General features: G+C 36.7%; 1 protein-coding gene across 2 annotated transcripts in view; it reads left to right on the top strand.

The window, feature by feature from the left end:
- Nucleotides 1-18,078, top strand: part of LOC117334920 — a 46,781-nt gene extending 28,703 nt beyond the window's left edge. Inside the window, exons 10-22 of one of the 2 annotated variants that reach the window (XM_033894769.1) lie at nucleotides 606-698; nucleotides 1,587-1,697; nucleotides 2,025-2,135; nucleotides 4,607-4,838; nucleotides 5,125-5,274; nucleotides 5,664-5,746; nucleotides 5,967-6,037; nucleotides 6,304-6,408; nucleotides 8,357-8,504; nucleotides 11,520-11,593; nucleotides 12,487-12,569; nucleotides 15,138-15,552; nucleotides 15,985-18,078. In XM_033894769.1, the coding sequence (XP_033750660.1) occupies nucleotides 606-698; nucleotides 1,587-1,697; nucleotides 2,025-2,135; nucleotides 4,607-4,838; nucleotides 5,125-5,274; nucleotides 5,664-5,746; nucleotides 5,967-6,037; nucleotides 6,304-6,408; nucleotides 8,357-8,462 (1,062 nt within the window). In that variant the 3' untranslated portion in view covers nucleotides 8,463-8,504; nucleotides 11,520-11,593; nucleotides 12,487-12,569; nucleotides 15,138-15,552; nucleotides 15,985-18,078. Of the gene's footprint in view, nucleotides 1-605; nucleotides 699-1,586; nucleotides 1,698-2,024; nucleotides 2,136-4,606; nucleotides 4,839-5,124; nucleotides 5,275-5,663; nucleotides 5,747-5,966; nucleotides 6,038-6,303; nucleotides 6,409-8,356; nucleotides 8,505-11,519; nucleotides 11,594-12,486; nucleotides 12,570-15,137 lie in introns of both variants that reach the window. The other variant, XM_033894768.1, reaches the window with a different exon arrangement.
- Nucleotides 18,079-20,121: the final 2,043 nt, after the last annotated feature.

Raw genomic sequence — 20,121 nt, 5'->3', positions numbered from 1 at the left:
ACATTAGGAAGAGAATAGTTGTTAAGAAAGAAGAAAAAAGATACAATCCTAAATATGGCTGTGTCTTACGATCAATGCAATGGGGGCAGCAGGTTAAGACACGTTCTGTACATGAGAACTAAGGAGGAACCACCATGCATATCATTAAACATCAAACACATCTGACTTCATATCAAGGGAGTAGACTATTTCTCAATGAGGTCATGGTGATAACCATAAAACTTTCCCGTTGTCTTTATCGACCTGCATCTCTTGGAATTTTGTTGTTAGTTTTTTCTGTTAGTAGATCATATCTGTCTGCATGAAAATTGTGATAGTTGGTAGAGAAACAGCTCCACATTTCATTATACAATTGATAAGTCATTGGATATTTTCACATGTAAAAGTCACATAATGATGTTCTTCAAGTTGGAATTACCATTACTGCCAACTTTTTTCCCCATTTTATACACTATTTTATTGTCCAAAGCATATGGAACACGGTCAGATTGCCAGAGTTATGGCCATTTGGTTCAGCTCTCTTCAGTAGTATTAATTCCCGCCATAGTAATATGGCCCTCCCCAGTATCTCATTTCCTGATTCATTGTTTTATATTGTTTTGTAGGTGAAGGCTCGTGTTATACAGATAGTGCGGCTCTTTCACGCCAAAAAATACCCACTGTCCTGTGGAGCTGTCAATCAAAAATACAGTGATGAGGTAAGATTATTTTGGGCATGAAATGAAAGTTATCATATTTTAAAATCACATTAGAAAATCCAGTATCCATGCAAGATTGCATACCATATGAGCAAATATGTCTAGACATCAATATAGCCAAGATCCATATTGATAAAATTTGATCCCATAACAGATGTTTTCATTATAGTTCCATAGATTTATCACTGCAACTTATTGTACTGTAAAAATAATTATCTGTGGTTTAGTGTTTAATGACCAAACAATAAAAGACATTAAATGTATTAAAAAAAAGGAAAGATTATTCTTGCTAAATTGATAGAAAGTAGTTCAAAATGGATCTTGTATATAAGAATTATTTTGGTATACATGTGTATGTTTTTGATTTGTATCTGCCAACATTGGAGCATATTATACTATTGTGATATCCATCTGTTGGTATATCCTCACCAAGCTGTATAGATGGACTATGCATATTACCTCCAGAATATAATTGTGTACCTTTAATTATACATGATTTTGAGTTTTTAACAATAGGTGATTATCTGTAAAGAATACTTCACAAAGTACATACTGTACCTGCATCTTGTACATGACAAGTGAAGTAAAGTTTGTTTTTAAGAAATAATTCACACATTTTCAGCATTAAATAACAAATATAATATTCCCATTAGTTCCAAGAAAAACATTTGAAAAGTTGCAAAAAAAAAAAAAAAAAAAAGATAGAAAAACAAATAACTAGAATTTATTTTTAAAAAATGAATAGAATTTACTTTCAAATGACCAATTCCTTAGCAGAGGTTTCATGCCTGTTGCTCAGTATTTCGAGAATTAAATTGTATTATCCCACAGTCAGTTTAGGGCCTCTGTTGTTACCATGCTAACAGGGTTATTCACTTTGGTTTACAGGCTATGATCGATGATATTTCTGCTATTGGAGGAGGGACAAAGATTGAATTGTTCCCGCAAGCTAATGGTCTGGATCAAGCAAAGGTTCTTGGACGATATTACTTGTATCAAGTAAGTTATTAAACACATTATTGTTAATTTAATCAGTGGATTGATCATGATGTTTTATTGTGGTGCACTGTCCATACAATTTAAACTACGGTACTTAATTTAAAAAAAAAAAACATTTTGTAAGAAATAATGGGAATCGGTGCTCTTAGTAGTTTTAATTCAAAAATACTTAAGGAAACTTTTTAATTAGCATTTCTAATTCAATTCATTTGTAAATATTAAAAGATGAAAATAGAAATTTGCAACAGGAAGCTTTTTACGAGTTCATTTCATCAGAGTTGTGTTACTGAGATCAGTGTTTTTCATAGCAACATGATTCTTTGACAGACAATAGTTGCCCAGGTGAAGAATGAACTTGAAGAGAGTGGAGGTTTGGGAGATGCGAGTAAGATCCTCATGGATACAACCGAAAACAAGACTCTCGACCAAAGAGATAGGGTAAGGCTTATTCACACTTAACATGACTCTCAATCAGAGATAGGGTAAGGCTTAGTCACATTTAACATGACTCTCAATCAGAGATAGGGTAAGGTTTAGTCACACTTAACGTGACTCTCAATCAGAGATAGGGTAAGGTTTATTAACACTTAACATGACTCTCAATCAGAGATAAGGTAAGGTTTAGTCACACTTAACAAGGGTCTCAATCAGAGATAGGGTAAGGCTTAGTCACATTTAACATGACTCTCAATCAGAGATAGGGTAAGGTTTAGTCACACTTAACATGACTCAATCAGAGATAGGGTAAGGCTTAGTCACACTTAACAAGGGTCTCAATCAGATATAGGGTAAGGCTTAGTCACACTTAACGTGACTCTCAATCAGAGATAGGGTAAGGTTTAGTCACACTTAACAAGGGTCTCAATCAGAGATAGGGTAAGGTTTAGTCACACTTAACAAGGGTCTCAATCAGAGAGATAGGGTAAGGCTTAGTCACACTTAACATGACTCTCAATCAGAGAGATAGGGTAAGGCTTAGTCACACTTAACATGACTCTCAATCAGAGATAGGGTAAGGCTTAGTCACACTTAACATGACTCTCAATCAGAGATAGGGTAAGGCTTAGTCACACTTAACATGACTCTCACTCAGAGATAGGGTAAGGTTTAGTCACACTTAACATGACTCTCAATCAGAGATAGGGTAAGGCTTAGTCACACTTAACGTGACTCTCAATCAGAGAGATAGGGTAAGGCTTGGTCACATTTAACAAGGGACTCTCAATCAGAGATAGGGTAAGGCTTAGTCACACTTAACATGACTCTCAATCAGAGATAGGGTAAGGCTTAGTCACACTTAACAAGGGTCTCAATCAGAGATAGGGTAAGGCTTAGTCACACTTAACATGACTCTCAATCAGAGAGATAGGGTAAGGCTTAGTCACACTTAACGTGACTCTCAATCAGAGAGATAGGGTAAGGCTTAGTCACACTTAACAAGGGACTCTCAATCAGAGATAGGGTAAGGCTTAGTCACACTTAACATGACTCTCAATCAGAGAGATAGGGTAAGGCTTAGTCACACTTAACAAGGGTCTCAATCAGATATAGGGTAAGGCTTAGTCACACTTAACAAGGGTCTCAATCAGAGATAGGGTAAGGCTTAGTCACATTTAACATGACTCTCAATCAGAGATAGGGTAAGGCTTAGTCACATTTAACATGACTCTCAATCAGAGATAGGGTAAGGCTTAGTCACATTTAACATGACTCTCAATTAGAGAGATAGGGTAAGGCTTAGTCACACTTAACATGACTCTCAATCAGAGATAGGGTAAGGCTTCGTCACACTTAACAAGGGTCTCAATCAGAGAAATAGGGTAAGGCTTAGTCACACTTAACATGACTCTCAATCAGAGATAGGGTAAGGCTTAGTCACACTTAATATGACTCTCAATCAGAGATAGGGTAAGGCTTAGTCACACTTAACAAGGGTCTCAATCAGAGAGATTGGGTAAGGCTTAGTCACACTTAACAAGGGTCTCAATCAGATATAGGGTAAGGCTTAGTCACATTTAACAAGGGTCTCAATCAGAGATAGGGTAAGGTTTAGTCACACTTAACATGACTCTAAATCAGAGAGATAGGGTAAGGCTTGGTCACATTTAACATGACTCTCAATCAGAGATAGGGTAAGGCTTAGTCACATTTAACAGGACTCTAAATCAGAGAGATAGGGTAAGGCTTAGTCACACTTAACAGGACTCTAAATCAGAGAGATTGGGTAAGGCTTAGTCACACTTAACAAGGGTCTCAATCAGATATAGGGTAAGGCTTGGTCACATTTAACATGACTCTCAATCAGAGATAGGGTAAGGCTTAGTCACATTTAACAGGACTCTAAATCAGAGAGATAGGGTAAGGCTTAGTCACACTTAACAGGACTCTAAATCAGAGAGATAGGGTAAGGTTTAGTCACATTTAACATGACTCTAAATCAGAGAGATAGGGTAAGGCTTGGTCACACTTAACATGACTCTCAATCAGAGATAGGGTAAGGCTTGGTCACACTTAACATGACTCTCAATCAGAGATAGGGTAAGGCTTAGTCACACTTAATATGACTCTCAATCAGAGATAGGGTAAGGCTTAGTCACACTTAATATGACTCTCAATCAGAGATAGGGTAAGGCTTGGTCACACTTAACAAGGGTCTCAATCAGAGAGATAGGGTAAGGTTTAGTCACACTTAACAATATTCAGATGTCATCAATTCTGTTTTTTGATTTTTCTTTAATAAGAAACTTTGCTTTATTTCCAATCCAAATATGGACTAAATATTCAATTTGTTTTCAAATTAAAATGCTTCGGACATTATTGTTAGGGGTCTGAAACATATCAGCAAGGCAGGTTCTGAAGACAGGTTACCAATTCATTTTAGTTGATTATTTTGGTTACCATGACTACAGGTTGAACTGGTCGACATGCTGCGTTCACATGACATTGTGGCAAAATTTGATGAGCAGCTAGCTGGAGTAGGAGGCTCTGAGGAATCGGACAATGAAATGCTGAAGAGCTATACATTTCAAGAGCTAGCACACATGCCACCGATAGGTAGCCGTGTAAAGAAAGGACCGCAATGGAAACAAGGGATGTCTGATCCAGGAGGGCTGGGAACAGTTGTGGCACATGCTTCTGAAGGTATAACCTACTTATAGTCTGTAGTCAACTGGTTTTGCTGGCACAAGTCAACGAAGCAGTATCTCTCATAAAATCATCTATGTAATAGTTTTGTAGATATCACTTGTGAAATATATATGTACCCTGAAGCATTGTTCATTGGCTATGCAAGTCATCCAGACATGAACATTGAAATGGGAAAAAAGATGAGGGTGTAAATGTTGATCCCTATTAAACTGTGGTCTGTCTTAAAAGGATGTTGTGCTGAATATTTCTAGGATGAACTGGTCATTGTTTTGTCCTGTAGGGGTTGTGGTGGTCAAGTGGGATAAAGGTAAGGTTGATCGCTATCAATATCGGACGGACTTTCAAGAGGTGACATTTCCTGGTGGACCTAGCCAGCCACGCCAGTTCCGGTCTGAGCGGGACATCAATGTGGGATGCTGGGTAAAGCGAGGTATGTTGTTGGATGGATATAACCAAATGTTATCATACATGTAGGTAATGCATTTATAGCAATATATCAACATTGAACTCTGATAACTCTGATAACATAAAGTAAATATACATGTAGTTGTGAAACCTAATAATTCTCATAGCAAGAATAAGTTCTATAACTCCAAGGAATCCTATCAATTCTCCTAGTTTACACTTGGAGTGGTCAAATTTGGCACTAAATCTCTAATTGGAAGGAGTAATGAAAAATACCCTACTCATGCTGGGCTTCCAACTAGTGAATGCTTGCTCTCAAGGCAAATATCCTACCACTAAACTAACGGGAAATCCCTTTACATTATTACAATTTTGTGTGACAGTTTTAAGTTGTATGTTCTTGTCTCCTCACAGGACGTCACTGGAGTAAAGGTGACGAGGACGGTCAAGCTTCCCACGGAGTGGTCGTTAGGCGCCATAGAAACATGTCTGTCACAGTGAGTCACTTTAAGTCAGTTTTAAATATCATATCTAATCCCTCTAATTCTCAAAAATTGCCAGTAGGTACATGTACATGGAACGGAAGTTTTCTGATATAAACTATGCATTGTTACTGAGATCCTAAAATCAAAGGTGGCTAAGCTACCAGTAGGTCAATGCTACTATTAGATATCTGGAAAGATTTACTTTTGTCAAACTTTAACTTGTGATTGACAGGTGAAATGGCCAATTGGTATTGTAGAGAGGTATAAGTGCGGACAAGATGGTATCATGGAGGTGGAAGCTGTGTAAGTATTTTCTTAATGATAAAATACTAAAATATATATGCCTGGCATAACTATTTTCAGCTGAGCATGATTGTAATCTCATATGCCTTAAAACTGAATTCTATTTTCTTGTTCCTTAGAAGTAAAGGTTAATTATCTGGATTCCTGATAAATCTTTACACCTGTTTATCGTTGTACTGATTATAAATTATTCTGCTGTTTGTTTATGACTCTGACTCCTTTGGGACAATACAGTTTGACAATGTGGTGTTGTTTTTCCCCCACAGAACCTACGCCCCTGAGTCTCAGCTTCAATCCAATGGTCAACAGCCTCAGTCCCATGGTCAACAGTTACCCGTCCCGACAAGATACTGGGGCTGTGGGAGCACCAGGTACAGTGTTTGTTTGTGTGGGGATTTATCATCTTCAAAACAGTAAATTGAAAAGTGAGATGACAGTGGAATTCTTTAACGATGAAGTCAGCTACACCAAGGTTACTACTGCTAGGGTGGCTGTGGCCTCTAATACCAATTGACCCAGTCCATAGTCGTGTCATACACTGGTCATGTGATGATAAAGGTGTGGGAAATAGTCGTGTCATACACTGGTCATGTGATGATAAAGGTGTGGGATATAGTCGTGTCATACACTGGTCATGTGATGATAAAGGTGTGGGATATAGTCGTGTCATACACTGGTCATGTGATGATAAAGGTGTGGGATATAGTCGTGTCATACACTGGTCATGTGATGATAAAGGTGTGGGATATAGTCGTGTCATACACTGGTCATGTGATGATAAAGGTGTGGGATATAGTCGTGTCATACACTGGTCATGTGATGATAAAGGTGTGGGATATAGTCGTGTCATACACTGGTCATGTGATGATAAAGGTGTGGGATATAGTCGTGTCATACACTGGTCATGTGATGATAAAGGTGTGGGAAATAGTCGTGTCATACACTGGTCATGTGATGATAAAGGTGTGGGATATAGTCGTGTCATACACTGGTCATGTGATGATAAAGGTGTGGGATATAGTCGTGTCATACACTGGTCATGTGATGATAAAGGTGTGGGATATAGTCGTGTCATACACTGGTCATGTGATGATAAAGGTGTGGGATATAGTCGTGTCATACACTGGTCATGTGATGATAAAGGTGTGGGAATAGTCGTGTCATACACTGGTCATGTGATGATAAAGGTGTGGGATATAGTCGTGTCATACACTGGTCATGTGATGATAAAGGTGTGGGAAATAGTCGTGTCATACACTGGTCATGTGATGATAAAGGTGTGGGAAATAGTCGTGTCATACACTGGTCATGTGATGATAAAGGGTGGATAGTCGTGTCATACACTGGTCATGTGATGATAAAGGTGTGGGATATAGTCGTGTCATACACTGGTCATGTGATGATAAAGGTGTGGGAAATAGTCGTGTCATACACTGGTCATGTGATGATAAAGGTGTGGGATATAGTCGTGTCATACACTGGTCATGTGATGATAAAGGTGTGGGATATAGTCGTGTCATACACTGGTCATGTGATGATAAAGGTGTGGGATATAGTCGTGTCATACACTGGTCATGTGATGATAAAGGTTGTGGGATATAGTCGTGTCATACACTGGTCATGTGATGATAAAGGTGTGGGATATAGTCGTGTCATACACTGGTCATGTGATGATAAAGGTGTGGGATATAGTCGTGTCATACACTGGTCATGTGATGATAAAGGTGTGGGAAATAGTCGTGTCATACACTGGTCATGTGATTATACCCGGTATAGTTAATATTAGATATTAGTTAATAAGTTGAATGGAAGTAAAAGACAAATGCCCTGTGGTACTACTATAGAGCCTGATTGGTGTCACCACTGACCACTGATATGTATAAGATGATACTGGAAGTGTTTAACCCATTTCATTCCCATAAACAATGAGGCTCGATATCGTTTGAAATGTTCAAACTAGTCAGATGTCTGAAGTGAATAAAATATCAAATTTCGTAAGCAAAATCTCACATGGGAGGATAGGTTTGAAAAAAATGAACGTGCATGGTTTGTCATCGAGATTGCAATTAATTAAGAAAAAAACAACATAATTTGATACCAAGTTTTAATACTTGTCCAGATAGTAAATTTTGATACTGGTCATGATAGTAAATTTTGATACTTGTCCTTGTTGTAAATTTAGATACTTGTCCTTGTTGTAAATTTTGATACTTGTCTTGATAGTAAATTTTGATACTTGTCCTGACAGTAAATTTTCTATACTTGTCCTTGTAAATTTTGATACGTGTCCTAATCGTGAATTTTGTGCGTTGTCCACAGTGAGAGGAGACGACATGGTGTCCTGCTGGCAGTTCCAAGACGGACTCAACCAGTGGCGAACTTTGACCTTGGAGGAGAGTGCCAAAGTGGACAACCACGCCGATAACAACAAACAAGGACTGATCACAGTCACACACAAAGGAACACAGTCAGTGCTTAGTCAAATGGTTATATCATCACATTAATATCAAAACAGGAAAAAATAATCCCTTTTACATTAACGCTACAGGTGTACTATTTCAGTTTAAGGATTATAAGAGTAGAGAAAATTGAAAATTGCATTTATTTATTTATTGATAAAATAAACAGTCCATCTTTATCCTGAATTGTTAAGTCTACCCCCAGATGTGTTGATGACATCATATCTTTTGTTTTTAGCTCACCTGGTCCTAAGGACCAAGGTGAGCTTATGCCATACCGTGGCGTCCGTCGTCTGTCCGTCGTCCGTCCATCCGTCCGTCAACAATTGACTTATTTGACTTCTTCTTCATAACCGCTGATCGGAATTTCACCAAATTTGGTCAGAAGCATCCCTATGGGTAGGGGACTCAAAATTGTACAAATGATGGGGCTGACCCCCTGGGCGCCTCTAGGGCGGGGCCAAAAGGGGTCAATTTAGCTATTTTGATATAAATGACTTCTTCTCGGAAACCGAGCATTGGATATCGCTCATATTTGCTTGGTAGCATCACTATGGGGTGGGGATTCAAAATTGTACAAATGATGGGGCTGACCCCCTGGGGGCCTCTGGGGCGGGGCCAAATGAGGTCAATTGGGCTATATTGATATAAACGACTTCTTCTCTGAAACCGAGCATTGGATATTGCTCATATTTTCCTGGTAGCATCACTATGTGGTGGGGATTCAAAATTGTACAAATGATGGGGCTGACCCCCCAGGGGCCTGAGGGGCGGGGTCAAATGTGGTCAATTGGGCTCTATTGATATAAACGACTTCTTCTCTGAAACCGAGCAATTGATATCACTCATATTTGCCTGGTAGCATCACTACTGAGTGGGGACTCAAAATTGTACAAATGGTGGGGCTGACCCCCCGGGGCGCTGAGGGGCGGGGCCAAACAGGGCCAGTTTGGCTAGATTGATATAAACGACTTCTCTGAAACTAAGCAATGGATATCTCACATATTTGACTGGTAATATCCCCTTGGGGTAGGGATTCAAAATTGTACAAATGATAGGGCTGACCCCCCTGAGAGCTGAGGGGCGGGCCAGAAGGGGTCAATTTGCCTAAATTGATATAAACAACTTCTTCTCTGAAACTAAGCAATGGATATATATATATCGCTCATATTCGCTTGGTAACATCCCCTTGGGGTAGGGATTCAAAATTGTACAATTGGTGGGGCTGACCCCCGGGGGGCTGAGGGGCGGGGCCAAAAGGGATCAATTTGGCTAAATTGACATTTTTAGAATTACAATAAAAACAATGTTCATGTAACCATATAAAATGCATATGCATAAATATTGACATAGCAATACCAGTGGCAAATATACTTAAGCATAGTTCTTGTTTCATATCTCATGAAACCAGGTGAGCGATACAGGCCCTCTGGGCCTCTTGTTTGGGTTTTAATTTTAATCATATTTGCCATTTTGCATTGTCAATAGATTAGAATATTACAGTATTATCTGTGTTGTTAGCATCCACACATAAACCAAGAAATTATTTGTAGTTATTAAGCTAAGACCTATCGGTATGTATATAGTTGATGTTAATTTGTGACACTATAGCGGGACTGTTAGAAACACCACTATATAGTTGATGTTAATTTGTAACACTATATAGGGGGACTGTTAGAAACACCACTATATAGTTGATGTTAATTTGTAACACTATATAGCGGGACTGTTATAAACACCAGTATATAGTTGATGTTAATTTGTGACACTATATAGGGGGACTGTTATAAACACCAGTATATAGTTGATGTTAATTTGTGACACTATATAGGGGGACTGTTATAAACACCAGTATATAGTTGATGTTAATTTATAACACTATATAGCGGGACTGTTATAAACACCAGTATATAGTTGATGTTAATTTGTAACACTATATAGCGGGACTGTTATAAACACCAGTATATAGTTGATGTTAATTTGTGACACTATAGTAGAACTGTTATAAACACCAGTATATAGTTGATGTTATTTTGTGACACTATAGTAGAACTGTTATAAACACCAGTATATAGTTGATGTTATTTTGTGACACTATAGTAGAACTGTTATAAACACCAGTATATAGTTAATGTTAATTTATAACACTATATAGCAGGACTGTTATCAACACCAGTATATAGTTAATGTTAATTTGTGACACTATATAGGGGGACTGTTATAAACACCAGTACAGTCTGTATGTAATACTATATAGGGGGACTGTTATAAACACCAGTACAGTCTGTATGTAATACTATATAGGGGGACTGTTATAAACACCAGTATATATAGTTGATGTTAATTTGTAACACTATATAGTAGAACTGTTATAAACACCAGTATATAGTTGATGTTAATTTGTAACACTATATAGCGGGACTGTTATAAACACCAGTATATAGTTGATGTTAATTTGTAACACTATAGTGGGACTGTTAGAAACACCAGTATATAGTTGATGTTAATTTGTGACACTATAGTAGAACTGTTATAAACACCAGTATATAGTTGATGTTAATTTGTGACACTATAGTGGGACTGTTATAAACACCAGTATATAGTTGATGTTAATTTGTGACACTATAGTAGAACTGTTATAAACACCAGTATATAGTTGATGTTAATTTGTGACACTATAGTAGAACTGTTATAAACACCAGTACAGTCTGTATGTAATACTATATAGTAGAACTGTTATAAACACCAGTACAGTCTATATGTAATACTATATAGTAGAACTGTTATAAACACCAGTACAGTCTGTATGTAATACTATATAGTAGAACTGTTATAAACACCAGTACAGTCTGTATGTAATACTATATAGTAGAACTGTTATAAACACCAGTACAGTCTGTTTGTAATACTATATAGCGGGACTGTTATAAGTACAGTCTGTATGTAATACTATATAGCAGGACTGTTATAAGTACAGTCTGTATGTAATACGTATCATTTTGAAGTTCATTTGTTAAACTCAGATACCGGTTTGAGCTGCGGAACATGAGGTACAGAGAGCAGGGAGGCCAGACTCAGGGAGCTATACAGCACACATGTTAGTATATTAATAGAATTTTATATGTCACAAACCTTTACCGCAATTCCCTATTTTCTCTCAGAAAGTACATTTACTATCGTGACTATCATGTGATTTATTCGTCATAAAATTCATGCTGGCACAATAGGACTGTTAAATGTGTTTGACAGTATTTAGTACATGGTTATATCAAATGGTAGACCAGCATGCAGGCTATTTTCATCATAAATACATAGCCTTGTTATAAGTATGAGAGACAAAATTTAATGATAAATTGCATAGTAATAAGAATGTTCTTACTTGTCAGCAGCCCTAATTATAAACACTCATATCAAAGAAAAAAAAATCTAATGATATTTATATATAGTTAGAATGAAGTGAGATATATTAAGAGCTGAAGGTGTTTGTGAGATATATTAAGAGCTGAAGGTGTTTGTGAGATATATTAAGAGCTGAAGGTGTTTGTGAGATATATTAAGAGCTGAAGGTGTTTGTATCATATGTTTATATATTATCTAATTATACTGTAATATATTATCTATCATACTGGAATATATTATCTATTATATATTATCTGTCATACTGTAATATATTATCTGTTATATTGTTACATATTAACTATTATACTGTTATATATGATCTATTATACTGTATTATATTATCTATAATATATTATCTATCATACTGTAATATATCATCTATTATACTGTTATATATTATCTATTATACTGTTACAGTAATATATTATCTATTATATTGTTACATATTAACTATTATACTGTTATATATGATCTATTATACTGTATTATATTATCTATAATATATTATCTATCATACTGTAATATATCATCTATTATACTGTTATATATTATCTATTATACTGTTACAGTAATATATTATCTATTATACAGTTGTGAGTCAATATGAGTACCAGACTAGAATGATGGTGGAGGATATCGGTGCCTTATAACTATGGAGAAAGATATAACACAAAGTAAGATATCGGTGCCATGTAACTATGGAGACAGATATAACACAAAGTAAGATATCGGTGCCTTGTTACTATGGAGACAGATATAACACAAAGTAAGATATCGGTGCCTTATAACTATGGAGAAAGATATAACACAAAGTAAGATATCGGTGCCTTGTTACTATGGAGACAGATATAACACGAAGTAAGATATCGGTGTTACTATGGAGACAGATATAACACAAAGTAAGATATCGGTGCCTTGTTACTATGGAGACAGATATAACACAAAGTAAGATATCGGTGCCTTGTTACTATGGAGACAGATATAACACAAAGTAAGATATCGGTGCCTTGTTACTATGCAGACAGATATAACACAAAGTAAGATATCGGTACCTTGTTGCTATGGAGACAGATATAACACAAAGTAAGATATCGATGCCTTGTAACTATGGAGACAGATACATGTATAACACAAAGTAAGATATCGGTACCTTGTAACTACAGATATAACACAAAGTAAGATATCGGTACCTTGTAACTATGGAAACAGATATAACACAAAGTAAGATATCGGTACCTTGTTACTATGGAGACAGATATAACACAAAGAAAGATATCGGTACCTTATAACTATTGAGACAGATATAACACAAAGTAAGATACCGGTACCTTGTTACTATGGAGACTGATATAACACAAAGTAAGATATCGGTGCCTTGTAACTATGGAGACAGATATAACACAAAGTAAGATATCGGTGCCTTGTAACTATGGAGACAGATATAACACAAAGTAAGATATCGGTGCCTTGTAACTATGGAGACAGATATAACACAAAGTAAGATATCGGTACCGTGTAACTATGGAGACAGATATAACACAAAGTAAGATATCGGTACCTTGTTACTATGGAGACAGATATAACACAAAGTAAGATATCGGTACCTTGTTACTATGGAGACAGATATAACACAAAGTAAGATATCGGTACCTTGTAACTATGGAGACAGGTACATGTATAATACAAAGTAAGATATTGGTACCTTTACCGGCTTGTAACTACAGATATAACACAAAGTAAGATATCAGTACCTTGTAACTATGGAGACAGATATAACACGAAGTAAGATATTGATACCTTGTGACTATGGAGACAGATATAACACAAAGTAAGATATCAGTACCTTGTAACTATGGAGACTGATATAACACAAAGTAAGATATCAGTACCTTGTTACTATGGAGACAGATATAACACCAAAAGTAAGATATCGGTTCCTTGTAGCTATGGAGACAGATATAACACAAAGTAAGATATCGGTACTTTGTAGCTATAGAGACAGATATAACACAAAGTAAGATATCGGTACCTTGTAACTATGGAGACAGATATAACACAAAGTAAGATATCGGTGCCATGTAACTATGGAGACAGATATAACACAAAGTAAGATATCGGTGCCATGTAACTATGGAAACAGATATAACACAAAGTAAGATATCGGTACCCTGTAACTATGGAGACAGATATAACACAAAGTAAGATATCGGTACCCTGTAACTATGGAGACAGATATAACACAACTTAAGTTATCGGTACCTTGTAACTATGGAGACAGGTACATGTATAACACAAAGTAAGATATTGGTACCTTGTAACTATGGAAACAGATATAACACAAAGTAAGATATCGGTACTTTGTAGCTATAGAGACAGATATAACATAAAGTAAGATATCGGTGCCTTGTAACTATGGAGACAGATATAACACAAAGTAAGATATCGGTGCCTTGTTACTATGGAGACAGATATAACACAAAGTAAGATATCGGTACCCTGTAACTATGGAGACAGATATAACACAAAGTAAGATATCGGTGCCTTGTTACTATGGAGACAGATATAACATAAAGTAAGATATCGGTACCGTGTAACTATGGAGAAAGATATAACACAAAGTAAGATATCGGTACCTTGTAACTACAGATATAACACAAAGTAAGATATCGGTACCTTGTAACTACAGATATAACACAAAGTAAGATATCAGTACTTTGTAGCTATAGAGACAGATATAACACAAAGTAAGATATCGGTACCTTGTAACTATGGAGACAGATATAACACAAAGTAAGATATTGGTACCTTGTAACTATGGTGACAGATATAACACAAAGTAATGATAACATCAGCTTCAGAAACTGGTTTATTTTTAGCGTTATTAAATCATGAACCTTCAAGGCAAATATTGCTCAGGGAATTAGCAGAAAATGTTAAAATTTAAAACAATGCCTATAAATGAAAGTACTGTGATTCAAAAGTACCAATGAAGCATAAAAAAAAAGATCGAAAAAAGAAATAGTTAAGGTGAAAATGAATAAAGATATGATAAGTTGCTGTATACCTGCTAACTGTATAGAAAGTGTTCAAGGACTTTGATCCAATACAAGGCCTAATGCATGATGAATATGCATGGATCATATTTTAACAGAGAAACTAAATCTACCTTTATGTTTCTGTAATCTGTCGACTATTGAGGAGATTTGTTCCTCAGTAATTTACAGGACTGTTCTTTGTTACAGTGAGTAAAACCATCTGATGGAAATCTGCGATACAAGCTCTTGGAACAGCGTCTTGGAATCTCTGACGGGAATTGCTGGACATTCTGTTTTTGCTTCCAATCATGGAGAATTATAATTGTTTCACACAGTACTTACATTAAAAATTAATGTTTGTGGTGAAAACTGCTGTGATGTTGGAGATGGACAGATATGAAGGATAGAATGTGGTTCCTAGCTACCTTAACTACATCTTATTTATATTGTAAAGGAATATCCAAAGAATGTGGTGCTTCAATCCTCTCCCAGCTTGTGTAGGTCATCAGAAAAAAATCACACCCCTTGGTGAGCACCTGAAGATTGGACAAAACAGATTTTCTGATGAGTCTGATAAGTGTCATTGTATCGAAACTGGACTGGGCTGAATGGCGGTAGCTAGGTATGATAAGTGTCATTGTATCGAAACTGGACTGGGCTGAATGGCGGTAGCTAGGTATGATAAGTGTCATTGTATCGAAACTGGACTGGGCTGAATGGCGGTACCTAGGTATGATAAGTGTCATTGTATCGAAACTGGACTGGGCTGAATGGCGGTAGCTAGGTATGATAAGTGTCATTGTATCGAAACTGGACTGGGCTGAATGGCGGTAGCTAGGTATGATAAGTGTCATTGTATCGAAACTGGACTGGGCTGAATGGCGGTACCTAGGTATGATAAGTGTCATTGTATCGAAACTGGACTGGGCTGAATGGCGGTAGCTAGGTATGATAAGTGTCATTGTATCGAAACTGGACTGGGCTGAATGGCGGTAGCTAGGTATGATAAGTGTCATTGTATTGAAACTGGACTGGGTTGAATGGTGGTAGCTAGGTATAGCTAAAATGGTTAGATCATCTGTCTATAGTTCCGAGGTTCCAGGTTTGAGTCCCGATCGGGTTGTTGCATTTTTCCTCTCCTGTTACATCATTATTAAGAACATTGAAGTTAATGTGTTGATATTACATTTATTTGATGTGAATTGTAACTGCTTTTTGCTAGATTTGACAGTATGTCCTGTCATTACAGTGGATGATTCAGATCTGAACAAGGCACAATCCTAGAGAAAGCCAATTCAAGATGAATTGTTACCGTCTTTAGGGTGTAACTAATTAGCTGGTTGTCTAACAATACAAATTCAGCATTCACAGTTCATTAAATTTGTCCCAAAACCAACTCAATTTATTGCCTTGTGAAATTGGCTAAAGCAGGAAACATCTGATTAGATTTGGTAATATCAGTGAAGGTTAAGGGGTCAAAGATCACGCTGACCACTTGTTAGTTTGACAGTTATTTTTAATCCTGCTAGTAATTTTCTCTCACTGTGCCTATCATTTTAATGCATAACAGGAATGATTAAGCTGAAAACAACATGCATGTAAAAATATTTATCATAAAATATCATTGACCAAAAAAATGGATTTGAAGGCTAAATCCTTCAAGGTACATTTTGTACCTGGTGAAAAATTGACCAAAGTGTGTCAGAAGGATTAATTGAAAGGGATAGTTCTGCCAGTACAATTTTACCTGTAGTTAACCTATCAGGGTAAATAGTCCTACATTGTTTGGTACTATTTTACCTTTACCTGTAGTTAACCTATCAGGGTAAATAGGCCTACATAGTTTGGTACAATTTTACCTGTAGTAAACCTATCGGGGTAAATAGGCCTACATTGTTTGGTACGATTTTACCTGTAGTTAACCTATCAGGGTAAATAGTCCTACATTGTTTGGTACTATTTTACTTGTAGTTAACCTATCGGGGTAAATATTGTTTGGTACAATTTTACCTGTAGTAGACCTAGCTATCGGGGTAAATAGTCCTACATTGTTTGGTACGATTTTACCTGTAGCTAACCTATCGGGGTAAATAGTCCTACATTGTTTGGTACGATTTTACCTGTAGTTAACCTATCGGGGTAAATAGTCCTACATTGTTTGGTACGATTTTACCTGTAGTTAACCTATCGGGGTAAATAGGCCTACATTGTTTGGTACAATTTTACCTGTAGTTAACCTATCAGAAGATTAAATAATCCAACATTACATACAAGATGTTTGTGTCTGTAACTGGGATAGTTGAATAGTATAAATTAAGCTTAATCTTAGCATCATACGTTTTATTTGAAAACATTTCAAAAGAGATCATTTTTTTGCCCAATTTAAAACTTAATAGTCATATATATTTTACATTTCTATGTACATTGTACCTTTGTGTTCATATTAGCTGACATTACTCAAAGTGCCAGTGAGCTTAATGTATGGCGTGCGAGTGGATGTCCGTTGTCCAGTGTCCGTCCATTCGCTAACTTTTAACTTCTTATAGAAAACTTTAAGCAACTGAGAACTGATAATTGGCCAGCAGGTATATTTGTAAGAATACATGTACATTTAAGTTTCCTCATTTCAATTACTTTGACCTATTTTCAAGGTCAAATGGGCCTTCTGCAGCCAGGGTTGTATTAAGAAATGCCAAAGGACACGAGCAAATGTTCATGATCTTGGCTTTCTGTGAAATATAAACTGTATTGAGTAATGTTCAAAGATACAGTCGCGATGTTGGTAACCTTTCACCCCTGAGTATTGATCAATGATTGGTCACCTTTCACCCCTTCTGAGTACACATTGATTTTGAGGGACAACATTCCTGCCTTACAGATACATGTATTTTCTTTATTTTTCTGGTGTGAACTGATTGCATTTGCTCAGTAACTATATATTAAGTGATGAAAGACAGGATTTTGGTTGCATCTAAGTTCATGCTGTGAAAGAGCATGCATTGTACATTTTCTCAAGAGTAAGGTGAGATTGTGTTGTCACAGAAGCAGACAGCAGTTACTGTATGTCATGTTCTGGGATTGTCACCAGATGGTGTCTGACAGTTGCAGGAATTTTAGTGCCAAAAAACAAAAAAACAAAAACAAAAAAGGATGATCAGAAAAGGAAAAAAATCATAAAACCAGTAAATGTACAGTTAAATAAATAATATACTATATATACAATTGAGTTATAATATACTATATATACAATTGAGTTATAATATACTATATATACAAATGAGTATCCAAATTACCAGTGAAGTTTTAAGTACCTAGCTATATAGGTATAAATGGCTATTCCTCAAAGGTTATATATATATATAGGCCTCCCGTCATGTATACATATTAGGGAAGTTTTGTAGCTGAAATTTTATAATATGTAATGATAAAGGTATTCATGTGTAATGAGTTGTTGAACATTTGTCTTTTTACTGTTAACCTCTGTTTTCACGCAATACAAAATGTTAATTTTTTTAAAATTGACAAATGTTATTTTTTATCTATTGGTATAATTTTCCATATCAATGATAACTAGATTGACTGTTAAGTTTATGTTCACATTAATTGAGGCTATATATGTATGTGTTATGGTGTCATGCTTTATTTAATGGATGAAAAAATGTATGCTGTAGGTGGTCGAGGCTGTATGATAAAATATTTATCAATCGCAATGCTTTTTTATATCCCTAACTTTGCAATTGCATTGCAGAGAGGTTATTTTTACAAATGGATTTTTATTCAAAATCAACGTAACTTTACAATTGACCGTGAATATTTTGTATTTGACAGAAGTTTCTGCTGTAATAGTTCATACTAATTATGTATGTGATGACTCCAACATTCTCTAGCTTTGTATATTACCTTCAGTTTTTAGCTCACCTGCCCGAAGGGCAAGTGAGCTTATGCCGTGGCGCGGCGTCCGTCGTCCGTCCGTCGTCCGTCCGGCCGTCCGGCCGTCCGTCCGGCGTCAACTTTCCATTCAAGCAACTTCTTCTCAATAACCAAAAGGCCTAGAGACCTAATATTGGGCCTGTAGCATGCTGGGGTGAAGGGCTACCAAGTTTGTTCAAATGAATGACCTTGACCTTCATTCAAGGTCACAGGAGTCAAAAAGGCTAAAATCTTCAAACGACTTCTTCTCAACAACCAACAGTCCCAGGGAGTTGATATTGGGTCTGTAGCATGCTGGGGTAAAGGGCTACCAAGTTTGTTCAAATGAATGACCTTGACTTTCATTCAAGGTCACAGGAGTCAAAAAGGCTAAAAAAAAATTAGACAACTTCTTCTAAATAGCCAAAAGACCCAGGGACTTGATATTGGGTCTGTAGCATGCTGGGGTGAAGGGCTACCAAGTTTGTTCAAATGAATGACCTTGACCTTCATTCAAGGTCACAGGAGTCAAAAAGGCTAAAATCTTTAAACGACTTCTTCTCAATAACCAAGAGTCCCAGGGACTTGATATTGGGTCTGTAGCATGCTGGGGTGAAGGGCTACCAAGTTTGTTCAAATGAATGACCTTGACTTTCATTCAAGGTCACAGGAGTCAAAAAGGCTAAAATCTTTAAACAACTTCTTCTCAATAACCAAGAGTCCCAGGGAGTTGATATTGGGTCTGTAGCATGCTCGGGTTAAGGGCTACCAAGTTTGTTCAAATGAATGACCTTGACTTTCATTCAAGGTCACAAGAGTCAAAAAGGCTAAAATCTTCAAACGACTTCTTCTCAATAACCAAGAGTCCCAGGGAGTTGATATTGGGTCTGTAGCATGCTGGGGTGAAGGGCTACCAAGTTTGTTCAAATGAATGACCTTGACCGTCATTCAAGGTCACAGGAGTCAAAAAGGCTAAAATCTTTAAACGACTTCTTCTCAATAACCAAGAGTCCCAGAGGCCTAATATTTGGCCTGTAGCATGCTGGGGTGAAGGGCTCCCAAGTTTGTTCAAATGAATGACCTTGACTTTCATTCAAGGTCACAGGAGTCAAAAAGGCTAAATCTTTAAACGACTTCTTCTCAATAACCAAGAGTCCCAGAGACCTAATATTTGGCCTGTAGCATGCTGGGGTGAAGGGCTACCAAGTTTGTTCAAATGAATGACCTTGACTTTCATTCAAGGTCACAGGAGTCAAAAAGGCTAAAATCTTTAAACGACTTC

This window comes from Pecten maximus, chromosome 9, assembly GCF_902652985.1.
Source record: "Pecten maximus chromosome 9, xPecMax1.1, whole genome shotgun sequence".
Taxonomy (NCBI): Eukaryota; Metazoa; Mollusca; class Bivalvia; order Pectinida; family Pectinidae; genus Pecten; species Pecten maximus.
This window is presented reverse-complemented; position numbering and strand designations above follow the sequence as displayed.